Source organism: Carassius auratus, chromosome 39, assembly GCF_003368295.1.
Source record: "Carassius auratus strain Wakin chromosome 39, ASM336829v1, whole genome shotgun sequence".
Classification (NCBI taxonomy): domain Eukaryota; kingdom Metazoa; phylum Chordata; class Actinopteri; order Cypriniformes; family Cyprinidae; genus Carassius; species Carassius auratus.
This window is the reverse complement of record NC_039281.1, coordinates 8436581-8453350: the sequence shown is the minus strand read 5'-3', so window position 1 is coordinate 8453350 and position 16770 is coordinate 8436581. Positions and strand designations below refer to the sequence as shown.

General features: G+C 39.5%; 1 protein-coding gene across 4 annotated transcripts in view; it reads right to left on the bottom strand.

The window, feature by feature from the left end:
- The window catches only part of LOC113057865 (ecto-NOX disulfide-thiol exchanger 2-like), a 194728-nt gene that overhangs the window by 84284 nt on the left and 93674 nt on the right, over positions 1 to 16770 (bottom strand). For all 4 annotated transcript variants that reach the window (XM_026225420.1, XM_026225417.1, XM_026225418.1 and 1 more), the window contains one exon: positions 15982 to 16125. In XM_026225420.1, coding sequence (XP_026081205.1) covers positions 15982 to 16125 — 144 coding nt within the window. The remainder of the gene's footprint in view (positions 1 to 15981; positions 16126 to 16770) is intronic.

The window sequence follows — 16770 nt, the reverse complement described above, 5'->3', positions numbered from 1 at the left end:
GGAAATGTCAGCAACTCGGTAACCTCCAGCTCATCTTATCTGTCCTCAAGAATCATGTGTCTCCTCCGTCTCATTCATCACACAGACCGAACCCTCTTTACTAGAGAGAAGTACAAGTCCTTTTGAAAACCCAGAATCAAAGATAAATTAGTGCAATTAGTGACAAAACCCCTGTGCATGAGGTTCTGATTTATTTAACAGGAAGATGTTTAATAAATGATATAATGGTGCCTCTAGATGCTTTGGGCTGAAGCTTAGGGCATTTTGATTTACACCACGAGGAAGACTCAGACAGGAATGCAGTTATTAAAACTGAATTTACTGTAAAATACTGAACGTCAGAGAATTTGTCAAGTTTTGAATGAATACATCAAAAGTAGGGCTGTACACAAATTGTGATATTGACTAGTGTCTGTAAATATTAAACTGCAAAAACTCTATTGAAATATTAAGTCTGCATGATCAGATGAAAGGAATGGTTTAATTAATTAATAATTAATTTTTTGGACACAAATATGTATAAAATTTTAAATCCAGAAGAATTATAACACAAAGTCGATTTTTGGGAAAGAAAGAAAGAAAGAAAGAAAGAAAGAAATTATTAAGTTGTTAAGTTTTTTAAATGTTTTTATATTATTATTCAAATGTAATTAATCTATTTAAATGGAACATTTCTTTAAGAGACACAGAATTTGAGAAAAAAAGTATTTCATTGGACCCTAAAAAAAAAAAAAAAACAGAGGGTCGTCTCCGCTTGCTATCTGTCCATCAGCGCTGGAGTCAATGATCCCTTTCTTCACCGTGGACAGACAGCCGTTCCAGGGGCTCGAGGATGAAGTGACAAACACTCATTAGCGTGTGTTAATGGTCTGTCCAGCTGAGTTCGAGGATATCTGCACACGAGGGAAAGTATAAAAGCAGAGATGCAGATCACAGAGCCTCTGCCTGTGAATGACAAAGCCGCTCTTGCGAGAGCTATTGAGCATGTGCCTTTGCAATGATGGGGCGTTTGACGCAGAGATCGGTCAAGTGGCTGTCAGAGGCAATGGGCTCAGACCTAGTTCTGCCACATCACTTAAAATTAAGCTTGACGGAGATGTGTCACAACCCTGACTGACACTCCACCCTCTCCAGCCACTCATTGGCTCACAGAGATAAAAGCATGCAGCGTTTCCAGCAGAAACAGAAGAGCCAAGCTTTTTCAGTCCGCCTGATTTTGAGGAACAGAGCCAAGCGCGGCTCATATCAGAGTCACGTGATGAGACAGCAGAGAGCCGGAGAGAGAGAGAGAGCGATTCTTAAATGAGGAATGAGGATAGTTGGATGATTGACACATCTCTGATCGCCCATCTCCCTCAGGCATGACAGGTTTTCAGATCCAGCGCTGTGACTTACTGACAGACTGATATCTAATGGGTAGCTCAAATCAGAACAAAGCGTTAAAGACCTCATACGTACAACTTACAACAAACAAAAAGATGATTAGTTTTCAATAAACCACTGCTAGCAAACAGACCCTCTGGGAACTCCTCTCAGCCAATCAAATTTGAGGACCAGAACAAACTGTTGCATAATACAAATATATATCAGTCGACCATCATAAACTTGGGCCTTGCTTGCTGACCACACATTTTAAGTTTCCAGTAAATACAAAAAAAGAAAACATTTCTACAGTGGAGCATTTGATTGAGGTAACTATTACATGTTTTTACTTGAGTGATGAGAGGCAAGAGAAACATCTGTTTTGAGCAGCACTTGACCAGCATGTTAACGTGTCTTTTCAGAGACTTGAGTCCCTTTTGTGGCACACAAATCCCTTCTGGGACACATTGAAGGTTCAATTGCAGACCACTGAAAGGCGGGAAAGAAAAGGAAATTGTAATACTTGAATGCCTGAGGGACTGAACAGGCACAAAGATGGGAATGCTAACAGAGATGCTGTCATTCCACTGCTATGGCTACATCCTGTTCAAAGAGGAGCGCTGTGCTCTTTAATGCTGTTAGATACACCGCTCGGTGTCTTTGATCTCCTCAAAGTATGTGCATTCACGACTTTACAGCCTGGAAAATCAGCAGGGGACAATAGCTTTTTGTGGTGATCGATCAATCTATCATCCATCTGTCAAAGCACCCACTCTACCATCCATCCAACCGTCCATCCATCCATCCGTCCATCCATCCATCCATCTGTCCATCCATCCATTTATTCATCCATCCATCCATCCATCCGTCCATCCATCCATTCATCCATCCATCCATCCATCCCACTGTTTGAACAGCTCATGGTGAGCATCACTGTATTACCCATAACTCCTCAGCTATTCATTAAAAACCCATGAAGATAAATTCAGTCTAAATATGAGGGATGTTTAATTTGGGAGGCAGCATATTGAACTAGACAGAAGCAAGCACACAGTGTTTACAATGGGCAGCGATTTACATTACAATTCTCTCACTCACTCAGCAACCATGAGTTCTGCCCAACACACAACACAGAGCATAATAACACACACACACACACAGACGTTCCATTAAAGTCTCTCGTTCTGTTTTATTCATCTGCAGAATGATTCAGAGGCAAAAACAGAGCACTAGGATATGGGACAGTGAGAGCAGACATGAGAGACAGGGAGGTGTGGCCTTAGAGGAAACGTCCCGACAAACGCAAAGAGGATGAAGCTTCCAAGCTGATAGATAATGGGCAGGAGGAGAGAAGCACGGCTGGGAAAAACAGGCTAGATATCCTTTCTGGGAACAAACAACACCTCTAGTGACATGAATCATTAAAGGGAGGCCTGAAAATAGCATCTGAAGTTGGGAAGGTCAGACAGGGAGTCTGTCTTCCTACATTCTCAAGCAGCTCCCCGCCGGTGGGGTCTGTGGCCCCTCCCAGAGATCGTGCACAATCATCGACAAAGACACTACATCTGGTTGAAGGTGAACCGCGGTGCAATTGCCAATTAAAATTAACGAGAGCTGGCGTGTGACACATTTGTCATGATCATCTGAAAGGATGAACAAGGGCTGAAATATAATGGTCTCATCATGGCTATGTAAACCATTATCTTTGGAAATAAGCAGCAAACCTTCCTTAGTACACACACACACACAACTGTCCTCAACGGATCCGGGACTCCTGCTGCCACCTGTGGCTTATCCCACACTACACACCACCGATCCCGGCCCAAAACTGCACAATCCAGCCTGATCCAGAGAATTGGTCCTATGTGGTCTCAGAGACATTTCTCTACCCTCTTCTTCTCAGCGCTGGGAACATTATTTAGAAACCAATTGAAGTTTTTGATAACACTTTAATGTTCTGCCTCAATGTTCCCACCATAGTGGATCAATAAGCATGCTTTAAGAAACTAATTAAATGTTGATGTGTCTGGGGTGCTGTAACTAGCATTATATACTAGTATTACGGCTAGGTATCTGCATTGTAGCTTCAGTAGTCACCTGGAGGAAGTGAACAACTATTTAACTAGACATTGTCTTGGGTTCAAGTGCTTTGAGATTTTTAAATGCACATGTGAAAGAAAAAGAGTCGCCATGTTTTTCAAGATGCACAATGATGGCACCTTTGACAGAGACACTGTATTACAGTTTTCATGTCAGTTGCATCAATGCTTCTGATTGGGTGAATGACCTAGGACTAGCCTGCATTAGTAGGTAAAACGAAAATACAAAAAACAAAAGGATTCCAGTCATATAAGACACTTGTGTTTGTAACAAATGGTTGAAGTTGTAAGTTTATGGCCATTTTCACTTTATGTTTGAAGACCTAAAAAGTAATATAACTGGGAAAAAAATAAAACTACGTTAAAATATATATTTTTATATATTATATTTTCAGGATTCCAAAAGTAAGTTTAAATAAAATAATTAAAAAACAATCTTTAAATAAAAACATTTTGACAGCCCTAAAAACACTAAACTAAAATAACTTAATTTATAAATAAATGAAAACTGAAAGAAAAAACAACAACACATAGGCCTAGTACATAATAAATCAGAAAATAATGAAAGCTAAATTGAAAAGATAAACTAAAGATAAAATAGAAATAAATACTAAATCAAAAACTACATAATACTGATGCATACTGCACACAAAATAAAGCAAAATATTTGTCACAACTGTATGCACTATATACTATATTCCAATGAAACAACTGCCGGTTTAAGTGGGTGGTTTCTTGCCAGAAACAGTTGAAAAATAGATCAGACGTCATGCATTTCAGCATATGATTGACACCCCCCCCCATTATATACTGCACCAATGCAGAGGAATACAGTAACACAGTATGTACTAGTGAGGAATGTGTTGAGGGACACAAGCTGGTGTGACGAGCTGAGCGCAGCTGCAAGTGGACAGGAAGACACACATTAATGAGCGTGAGCTCCGAAGACCGAGGCAGTCAGTGAAGGGTGATCCATCGTTTCCTTCTCCATGTGTCTGACTGGAAACGGATGATTCCTCACAGGTGAGAGTCTAGTAGCTGTCATGACAGACCGTGTGAGGTGTCTGCCCAATGCGGGTTAGCAGCCACACTCGACAGAAAGAGGAAAGCAATCCTAGCTTGCAATTCACTTGTCCAAAATAGGGGCCACATGTGACAGCAGCTATTGAGAAAGTGACCGGACAGTTGAACCCCTACATCCAGGCCCATCAGTCAGCCGCCGCTGAGACTCACTCCTGAGAAATTCTCAGAGAAGGAGGGCATCTTAAAAATGGGCTAATGAGTTTGCTCTGGTCCAGGACACCTAGCAGACATGCGATTTCACAGCAGCGGCTCAGAGTCTATAAAGGAACTAATACAGAGCAGAGCAGCCTGTGCATCTCAGTTTGCATGCATTAAAATTTAATACATGGGAGGCAAAAACAGCAATCTCACGGTAAAAAAAAAAAAAACCACACTCCAAATGTAAGCAGAGATTCTGCCAGACAGAGTGATAAAAAGACATTTCAGCGCTACATGTTAGCACAAGCGTTCTAATTCCTAACCAGTGGCAATTCACGGTTCTAGATGAGAGTCTGTTCGCCAGCTGTACAGAACGATTATTTAATATGTATGTGGAGGCCTCAAGCTGCATGCTTGATGAGACGTCGACTCATGTCTGGATGTGCAATGATGACTGATGCAAATGGAATAATCCTTCGCCAGGCAAGAGATGTGGCACAGATATTACAGATGAGGATGACATTTACCATTTGCTCAGCTGTACAATTCACTCTCACAGATCATTGCGTCTGTAAAAGAAAAAGAGTGCCATTGCCACATTGAAAAATGAGCATTTGTGTTTTTATTGGGTTGTTCTGAGCGTTATCTTTTCTTTGGTTTGTGTAGAAGGGTTCCCACATTTCTAAAGAGCCTAAAATGTTGATATGAACATTGGACCTGTAGCCTAGCAGCTAAATACTAAAACATGTATTTATTTAGGAAAAATGGATTTGAATAAAGACTTATGTGTGCCAATCCCATTCCATCCACAAAAGGAACAGCAAAGTTAATGTGCATATTGAGTTGTGACCTAGCAGTCTTCAATATTGAGCATTGGTGGAGAGAGTGCTGTACATTCACTCCCAATCCCTGCCGGCCCGAGACTCAAACTCCCAACTTTAGGATTACGAGTCACAATTTCTAACCAATGAGCTACAACTTCCCCACAATTACTGGGGGGTTGGGGTTGAATACAGACTTTGCTGTGCGCCAGTCTCTCTATCATTTCCTGTCCTCTATACTTTCATGATCAATACGATGTCAACCCCTAGTTCAAATGAAGCAATCTACTGAAGATCTGGATGCAGGAGTAATTGACAGCAGCATCACTGCACATCCCCATCAATAGACTGAGCCTTGACACTGCATACGGACACACATCAGATCTATAGTAAACCCAGCAGGCTTGTTAATCAACTCTAGTTAAAGCCCACCTGACGTCTGCTCGACTCACACACATATTGAAGAGTTGAGGGTTCACATCCTGAGAGGCTCACTACGGAAGAGAAACCTGCTCAGATCAATGTATGCCATCAATTAAACTAACTTTTTCAAAATGTTGTCTCCAATTAGACTTGATCAGAAGCTTCATCAGTGATGGGGATGGGAGTTGCAAAAGCTTGCGGATATTCTTGCTTCTGGGAACCAAATGGTCTGCAAATGCAAAGCACTTTAGTAGGAAGTCCTTGACTAAGGCCATTGAAACCCTTCAGCCTATCAGAAAGAGGCATGCTAATGGACTTCTGATAGCATCACAGAGAAGTGGAAGAGCTGCCGCCGTCCAAGTACACTTAATGAATAATATTAGGACAAAACTGCAGCTTAACAACTTCAATAGGAAACAGACAGTCAAATCTGATCGCCCCAATTCCAATCTATACAAGACCTACAAAAGCCAGAGGCTTTCGGTCCCAGTCTGTCAGCTCAATCTTTCTTATTTTCTCAAGCTCAGGTCAAAAATTGTCTTTTCAAATAGTTATAAAGCTGCAGAAGTGTTTATAAGGAGAAAAATAATATGCTACTAGATTTTATATACACAGAAAGCGCCTACTGGACAGATAAGGAGAAAGTCAGAAAAGCATTTCTTTCTGTCAGCCATAACTTGTTGAGCTCTCTCAGATCACAGATGCACACATTCCAGAATATCTAGATTAGTTATCTTACCCCGCGAGAGGATGAAACCCTGAGAATCAAAGAACGGAAGAGATAGAAGGACTCTCATTAGAGTACCATTGATGAATGCGTCTGAAATGCAAGTGTAGTGCAGCAGAAAAGTAAGGATGAGGATAAAAGGAAATCCTATATGATCTAGACATCAGGCATCAGGTCGGTGCTGATGACGTTTATTCTGATACTCTGATACTGACGAGTGCTGGAAAACATGACATGTTACTGATTTACAAGCAAGAAAAAAATGATCTTACTATGATAGACAACTACTATATAATAATGAAAGCATGAAAGTATCATGCTCAAAGTACTACAGTTAGAAAAGTTACAGAAAGAGGTGGCAATGGAACGCTATCAATCCACAACACCCACGTGAAGTATTTCCATAAAGACTTCACACTTCTGAAGAGCTGCCATGACTAATTGACTCTTGGCCTTGAATGAAGATTTAAAGTCAACATGAAACTGAGCATGTAGGGTCTTATGAGTTCTGCAATGGGGACAACGAGGAGGGAGTACGAATTTACTGTATATTAAACCACTGAAAGTCTTTTTAAATAGAAAGTTCTGCATGTCTCTGTGTGAATGAATAAAGCAGTTCCGTTTACTACAGAACAAACTGTAGCTCGCGTGATGCTCCTGGTGTTTTCTCACGATATGAAGACATGACCAGATATGCATCATCTCCAGAGCTGCTCTGAGAATCATTTCACCAGCATCTCACCATTTAATTTGAGAAAAACTATCATCAAATACATAGAAATCTTCACTACAGCTTATTGACTACAACCTGTCAAAATAAAAGTTTAGTTTAACTTGAAGAAATTATGACAAATATATTATTATTTTAAAGCAGAATAATAATATATATAATATAATAATATATAGAATAATATTCATACAGGTTAATATTAATAACTGTATTTTTTAGGAATATCAGAAAATATTACGGTTTTCCATTCACAGAATGTTCACATCATTTAAAAAGTTAACCTCTGTTGTGCAGCACTTTGTTTCCCAAAAATTGTTTAAATTTAATTTGATAAAGTTTAAAAGATGAATTAAATTGTTACAGTTTTGTGCATTAATTTAAATATCACTGTTTTAATAATAAATTTGTATTAAATGATAAAATCCAGAAAAAAATTTAAACAAAGTTTTAAGACAAAAAAATAAAAATAAAAAGACATTTTACATTTTAAAGGACACTATTATGGTTGAAATAAATGCATTTATCTGATTTAATCCATTCTGATTAATAAGAGAAATAAAACAAATTTGAGAATTAATAAAATGACCATTGGGCCATAAACGTCTGATTGAATTTAATCCTTTATAATCTTTTTGGCTCATGAAAAGTGGCTAAAGAGCTCCTTTGGAGCATTTTGACTTGTCCCAATAGCAACATTTCTTTTTCGAATTGATCATTATTTGCTCCTACTGCAGTAACTTTTATTAGATTTACATTAGCCGCCATAAACACTGTGTTAACTGCTGGAAAGACATCACGAATCAGACGTACGGGTAATGCGTACACATCCAAACAAGATGAAATGTGATGGAAAGGGCAGCGCTAACTGATGTCCTGGACCCCTGAGGTGCACCGACAGAAAACTTTTCACAGCTTGTTATGTAGATTGAATCATTGACTTCTTTCATGTGGCACGCTGAACAGAGACAGCTGAGAGTCGAGTCCCCGTCACCACAGGGTGGGATTCCTTCAGACACACAGCCTTTCATCACGTCCCAATCACACACCACTACACAAACAAGCCAAACAAACATGCAGAAAAGAAATGACAGAGGCGTTTGAGATCAATACTGACGCTCCCTGCGGGGAGAACGTCTTGAGATGCAGTGTGTGAGCTTCAGGAACCAGACTGATTGATTGAACTGCTGTCGGTGAGCGGCTTGTGCCAGAACTGAGTCACAGACACAGTTTCCTCTGCGGGACACCCCATTATGGCCTATATGGTGAAAATATCAGAATCAACAGTAATGCTGTATATCTATAATTTAATGGTTTGTACTGTCAACAGCTGGAGAGCATCATAGTTAGGGTGTGATCACATCTATTAGTCCATGTCCTCAAATTTGCTTTTTGCAAAATGTGATCAGAAATTAAGATGTCTTCAGAGAATATATCCTGAATCAACTTTATTGCACTTCTTTTTTTAAGCTTGAATGTAGCAATATTTAGTAGGCTTTATGCTTAGAATTAGTATTTCACCTATTCAAGTGCACACACACACAGCAATGAGTCGTGACCACACACAGCCGGAGCAGTGTGCAAAAATGTAGTGTTTTATTTAGATATTTTTTTTTATTGATTTCAGTTTTACATTTTAATGATTTAATTATTATGTTTATACCAACTCACAAACCGTCTGCAGTTCTTTCACAGTGTTTCACAGTGGGCTGTCGTGGCCCAATGGTTAGAGAGTTAAAGGTTGCGGGTTCGAGTTTCGGTAGGGTAGAAATACTGGTAGGGATTGCAGCAATATGGCTGCCCACTGTTCCAGGTGTGTGTGTGTGCGTGTGTGTGTGAGTTCACTACTGTGTGTATGCACTTGGAAGGAGAAAAATGCAGAGCACAAATCCCAAGTACTGGACATCATACTTGGCTAAGTCACTTCACTTTCAGTTTCGCTTTCATAAACATATATCTTAAAATATATCTACATTACTATAATTACTTTTGTAAACACAAGACAAAACTGCTGAGAGATAACAGTGGTGCTGTGAACACCTCTCTCATAAACCAACAACACCAGCATCCACACACACACACACACACACACACACAGATGCCCATCCTACCCACAAACACCTCCACACAGGCACTCAAGAAATCAGTAAAATCACAGACAGAGAGAGATCTGTCCTCATCCACAATGAACACACACACACACACACACACACACACACACAAACACACACACACACACACACACACACACACACACACACAGGAACAATAAGCCAGACGGGGCAGCTAACCTTTACCGAGCATGACTCCCACACACATGGCTTACTGTAGTGCTGCTTCCCTTGTCTTTTGTCTCAATCATGTTTGGGTGAGAGGCAGAGGCTCATCTGCACCTCCCCTCTTCAACACCAATCAATAGAGTTTCACGGCGCACTTCTCAAGCACCACTTACTGTGGGCTAATGGTGCCGAAGGGTTACAGCAAAGCAGCGTGACTCACTGCATATATCATGCCACTTGCTACATCCTCAAACATAAAAATAAAAACATTTGCTGCCTGATATAACCCCTGATTTATGTCTACTGGCCTGAAGAAAATACTTTGAGGTGAAAAAAAAAATGCATTTTTAATGTATTCCTAAAAAGATCTCTGAGGCATGAAATCTTTTACAGTCAAAACATTTCAGTTTATCAGAGCTGCGGCCAAGCAGCTCGTACATAATGTAGGAGTGGGTGATATAAGCAAATATTTATATCACAAGTACAATTTTAAACAACTTAAAAATATTACTAAAGGTCAAAAGGTTGGCCTGTCACATTTAAGAATGCATTTGATTTAGGGCTGGGCGATATATAAAAAAAAAAAAATATATATATATATACTAAAATATATATATATACTAAATACTAGAGTTGGGGTACTCGAACTTGGACTCGGACTCGAGTCCGGACTCGAGTCCAATTTTGAATGAACTCGGACTTGTCACGCACTCGGATGAATTTGTACTCGGACTTGACACGGACTTGAACATTTTGGACTCAGAAAATATTCCGAGTACAGTCGAGTCCACCTCATGTGTAACAATAAAACCAGCATAAAATTGAAATGATAAATTAATGAATGTCTCCCCTTCTGTCATTTTACTGCACCACACCGGCAGGCAGAAGTCTCCTGCTTGCAGACGAAACACACGCACCACTCACTGGATATCAATGTGGATTAGTGATGGGAAGCTCGATTCTTTTACGCGAACCGGTTCTTTCGGACGGTTTGATTCAATAAACCGGTTGAAAAAAAAAACAGTTCACCGGATACATAATCAATTGCGATGTATTTGTTATTAAATGAACTTACGTTTCGTCAGATTGCCCTTCATTCAAGCCCTCGGTTTACCCGCACTCATTACATTAGCACAAAATCAGTTCAGAATCAATCACCAAAAGAATCAGTTCGGTTCAGACGCGCTGTGTGAGTCATTCTTCATGCTGAATCAAGAATGCGCAGTATCATCAGCTCCTCGGTTCTCGAATCGGACGCGTCCGAAAGAAACGGTTTTCGGTTCAGTTTACTGATGATCTGAAAACTGATACAACCGGTTCTTGACTCGAGAACGAGAATCGCTCAAAACCCGGGTAGGAAAATCTGACAGGGTAGGATAAAATATCAGGACACATGCTGCACATGTTGCGCAGTATCATCAGCTGCTCTACTCGTGTTCATGTTCTGTTTACTACAAACTCAGTTTGTGAATCTGTCATCATTAACTATAAATACAGTACAGATATTTCATAAATCATCCCTTATTCATATTAAACATGGAGTCTTTAGAGTCTTAATTATTGTCCAACTTCCCTGAAAACCCCTTTGGCCCATACATAATCTACAATAGATTAGAAACATGTAGCCCCTATCTTAAAAAAAAAAAGTATATATATATAGCCTATATATATATATTTATAGTTTTATCACACTTTCCGATGTTTAACAAAATACTTGAAAAATTACACGCATGCGCAGTATCATCAGTTCATCGGTTCTCAAATCGGACGCCTCCGAAAGAAACGGTTTTCGGTTCAGTGTACTGGTGATCCGAAAATCGATGCAACCGACTACCAAAGACAGCAGCAGCAACCAACAGATGCTGCACAACTCAGCATTGCAGGATTTGCAAGACCAGAACTGACCAAACAAGCAATGCAACTTTATGATGCAAGTTCTCCAAGACAACAAGAAATTCATAATGTCATCATTAAGGATCTCCTCATTGGCTGCACTTTACCTCTGTCAAATGTGGGGGAGAGGCATTAAATAACTGAAATGTCATCTTTAACTGGAGGACAATATAGTGTGATACAATAATAAAATAGGTTCATTTGTATTTTCATGCACTTGTAATACAATAAAACCTTTGAAAACTTTTTTGATAGGAAACTAGTTCTGTTTACATAAAATAAAAATGTTCAATGGCAATGACTAGATGTAACAGTGGTATTTTTTTTATTACATTTTTATATTGCCATTGGTTTAATGGGTTGAAAGGTTAAAATATTAATAGAATGTAAAAATGTACAATACCAATTTATACTCTTTTTTAATTTAATTACTTTCTGGACTCGGGCGGACTCGACTCGGACTCGGCCTTTAAGAACTCGGACTTGAGTCCAACTCGGCCCCTTTTGGACTCGGACTCGGACTTGGGCTCGATGTTTGTGGACTTGGTCTTGACTCGTACTCGACAAAGGTGGACTCGGACCCAACTCTACTAAATACTACTAAATACTACTAAAATTACACTGTTCCAGATAATATTCTCTGTTATTTTACTCACAATTACCTGCCCACGTTTATTGATAAAAATTGACAAAAAATTCCTAGCTATTTTAATCAACCTGAACTACACTAATTAAGAAAGACTGATAATTAGAATCTGACTGTTCAGTGCAAATTTGCTTAACTGGCTCATGCTCTTTCTCGTCTGAATTTAACACTGCTAATACAACTGCAAGAACAGTGTGTGTGTGTGTGTGTGTGTGTGTGTGCGTGTGTGTGTGTGTGTGTGTGTGTGTGTGTGTGTGTGCGCGCGCGTGCGTGCGTGTGTGTGTGTGTGTGTGTGTGTGCGTGTGAAAGCACCTGACAACACCATGACTTGAGTGTCTCCAGCAGCAGCAGCAGCACATATAAACCTCTGCATCTGACAGCCGTTCTCAGCTACTGTATAAAGCAGCGGTGACTAACAGACTCAAACCTGTACAACATACTGCTGTACAGAATTACACTGAAATATGAAGGAAATGTCTTCCCATGATTCATTAAGACACAAAACCATTGCGGCAAGTCATTAGCAATACTGAAAAGAGAATAAATTGCTATACAAAGCTGGTTTATGACCCACTGATATATATCAGAGGTAAGTCGTTCAAATTGGTTGCATCACAGAACAGAGGTAGCATTGAGTTATCATTTAGTGTGGTTCCCAACCTTTTTTGATGGGTTATATTTAGCTATTAAATTGCGGTGTCATTTTTTTTTCACATTGCAATATACAATCGCAGAAAAAAAAAGGTAACACTTTAGAATAAGGTTCCATTAGTTAATGTTAGTTAATGTATTAATTAACATGAACAAACAATGAATAATACATTTATTACTGTATTTATTCATCTTCGTTAATGTTAGTTAATGAAAATACAGTTATTCATTGTTAGTTCATGGTAATTCACAGTGCATTAACTAATGTTAACAAGCACAACTTTTGATTTAAATAATGCATTAGTAAATGTTGAAATTAACATGGACTAAGACTTATAAATGCTGTAGAAGGATTGTTCTTGCTTAGTTCATGTTAACGAAAGTAGTTAACTAACATTAACTAATGGAACCTTATTCTAAAGTGTTACCAAAAAAAACATTGGATGTATCCACAACCCTAGGATGTTTTGACAGTATCAAATCAATTGAAATTTGGTTCTATTTAGTTCATTAAACACTTGCATCAAGTATGGCGTACTAGTTAAATATCTCCCGATTACAACGACGAAGAGTTCAGGTCGTGCTGTAAACAACCGGTTTACTGTCCTCTACGAGCGTGGCGATTCTCACCCACTCGCTCGCTCTCTGCAGTGCATTCGTTATCCAGTAACATCAACACTAGTGGAGGGGGCTGGACGTCTAATGGAGTGCCAGCGCTAATGAGATGAATCTATCCATTATAGTGCTTTAACGAGAGTAAATCTGCATGGCTGGTAATTAGTCCACGCCCCTGCATTAGCTCCACTCCTCAGAGGAGCGACTCTGTCTTGTGTTGCCAGAGGACATCAGAGCGGCTGAATGCATTATGCTCCAGATGCTGCAAATTTTCATCATTTAGATGTGTTTCCATCAGGGAGCGGATTGATCAGGCACGGTCACGGCGGATAAGAGCACGGCATAATGACAGGCCGGGAAGGAAAACTGCTGGCGTTGTTCAAAAAGAAACCCCATTAGGCAGCTCCCAGTTGCTAAGCAGACATGTACAGTACAACTATTTAGAGCAGCTGCGAAGCGATTGTAAGGCATTGTAAGACTCGAGACAACATGATTCAGCCAGGTGCTAATTGCACTGTGTAACTGAGAAGAAAACTGCATGCTTCCCAATGAGTTGAACTAATATTAGTGTTCTCATACTACAAAAGTCTTATTTTTGGTGCTTTTATTTAAGAGATTAGAATGAGTAATAAAAGTGTTGCAGAACTTATATTGTCTGCATGAGCACCTCAGATCTCATATATTACAGTGTCCCGTTTTTAGTCTTTTGGCATTTATATTTATAATAATAACAACAGTAATATCAGGAGATGTTGCAAGCCAGATAAGAACTCAAACTTCAAGAGCACCCCTCCTTTCTAAACCACTTCTATGGTAACATATTAAACCGTTAAATGACTGTAAAATGCTAGATTTACAGGTTTTCACAAAAGTTTCACAAATTATAAACTTTACATTTCAGCCTTTAAACTAGTTTTAAGAAAAGCATCAAAAGTATCAATTACATTAATTAACTATTATTATCAATCAAGTATGATATTAATCTAATAACATATCTTAGTGTCTTAAATGTTTCGATTTTTTATAACGCATTAGCATTAGCTTATTGTCGATCCTGCGTAATTCGTAAAAATATGGATCGATTTTCCAATTGGTCTGAACAAAATCAGCAGAAAGGCTTACTGAAAATGCAAATGCATTTTTACATTTAAAGGGCAGTAGAGAAAATAATAAGAGGAGAAAGATCAGGGAATGTTGCGAGCCAGATTTGAACTCAAATTATCTGCACAAGCACTTCCGTTAAGCCATGGCTCCAACATTCTATAACGTCCTATTTTTAGCATTTCGCCATTTTCATTTAAATGAGAATCGTAATAGGAACAAGATCTGGGAATGCTGTGAGCCAGATTAGAACTCAAATTGTCTGAATGAGCACCTCAGCTTTCTATAAAGCCATGACTCAGACTTACTAGAGTGTCCTGTTTTTAGTCTTTTAATTTTATTTAGAGGAGTCTCGAGAGAGTAATAAGAGAGCAAGAGGCAAGATCAGGGAATGTCGCGAGCCAGATTCAAATCAAATTGAGACTACAATGTCCTACAACTTCTTACAGAAGGTTGGATTCAAACCCATGTCGTCTGAATGAGCACCACAGCACTACTATATCTGAAAAGCTCTTCTTCAACCTCAGCAGAACAATAAAACATTTTAATTTCCTCCATTTCAGCAGCCGGACTCCGGAGTGTCAATATTCGGTGTATGGTGAATACAGCTCATCTAAGCCTTTCTCAAACGACGTCCTTGCACGAAAGTAAAAAGTGTTCTGAAATGAGCAGATTAGATTAGCGCTTGGACGCTTTGATCTAAAACTCGCTGGCTAGCTTTGATCTGCACAAGCAGCTCTTCACCATGACCAGAACACAATACGAACCCATTTCACTTCCATTTGCATCAATTCTCTGAGCATATACGACGACGAGAAGCTCTGCTCACCGTCACTTGCTGCCATTTATCCCTAATCAGAGTCACTTCAAGTCATGAACGGCGGCAGTGACCATCAAGTGCCTGGAGATCAGAGCAAGAGCGGCAGACTTCAAATGGAGACAATATTTACAAAGAACAACATATCCGGAAACACGTGATGCCTGAAATGTACAATTATTAAGCGGCTTACAGACCCAGAAGGTCAAAACCCACATAAAAAAAAAATAGTTGAACCATCATTATGCAGGTGATTGTCATATGAAATCCACCAGCCTTGAGTCATGTGGTCATAAATAAGGATTTTAAAATGCTAAACAAGAAAAAAAATGCATATTTTAATTATTCTGTTAACCTCAATGTTTATGTCAAATTATGAGATCAAAGCAACTTGAAAAGAGGAAATAACCCGAGGTTTCGGTTCTGAGGTTTTAATGAAGGCAGTGATTTGAAGCGAGCTTCTCTCAGAATGCAGGACCTCCAGGTATTCACCTCCCACATTCAAAGGTCAGGAAAAGCGCAATGGCAGAAATAACGATGTGAGTGCAGTTAACGACTGCAGAGCGTGGTCTGAGGCGAGAGGAAATCATTAAGTGTACCTGGGGGAAGGTTGGGTCTCTTCCTCTTTTTGCTGTTTTCTGTTCCGTTTTCCAGAGGACAGTCAGAGCCCAGAGGACCATTGGAGCTGTTGAACTGCAGGGGTTCGTTGTTTGTGGCAGGGTCAAAGGACAGCGGATTCAGACCTGCAGAAGGAAAGAACAGATCAATTGGTGAAGTCTGTATGTCCTGTGACCATAGTCTCAAGAGTTCATATAGAAAACTATTTAGTCAAGAAAAATCTGCCTGACAGATGTGGAATATGATCAACCCCATTTTTTTTGTTTGTTGGTGATTTAGCTGTGGGAAGATATGGGAGCACTTTACTTAAATGTAAAATGTAATGTTATATATGTTTAAAACTCAAAGTTGTAATCAAAGTTGGTCGCTCATCTATATCTGGAGTCACCAACCCGTCGATCTTGGAAGCATTTTAAGTCGATCGCGAAGATTTTTCAAAATCTGATAAAAAAAAGGTGCGAGCCTCCGGTGCGAGTTGGGAGGTGCGAGCCTCCGCTGACTGCGCGCGCACCTCCCGAAACAGACGAGACATTTATGCTTGACGCAACTCTTTTAGACTGAAACCCAGACCATACAACTGATTTAGACGCGGGGCCGGTGTATCCATCTGCTCGGGCATGATTGTTTTAGGCTGTAATTGATTGATTATTGAGGTAATAGGGATGGCACGGTTCGCTGAAAAAAAAAAAAAAAAAAAACGTTTCTGTTGATGCGCATTCTGGTTTTTCCAAAAATTACAAAAACATGAGAGAAAAAAAAAAAACCCTGGA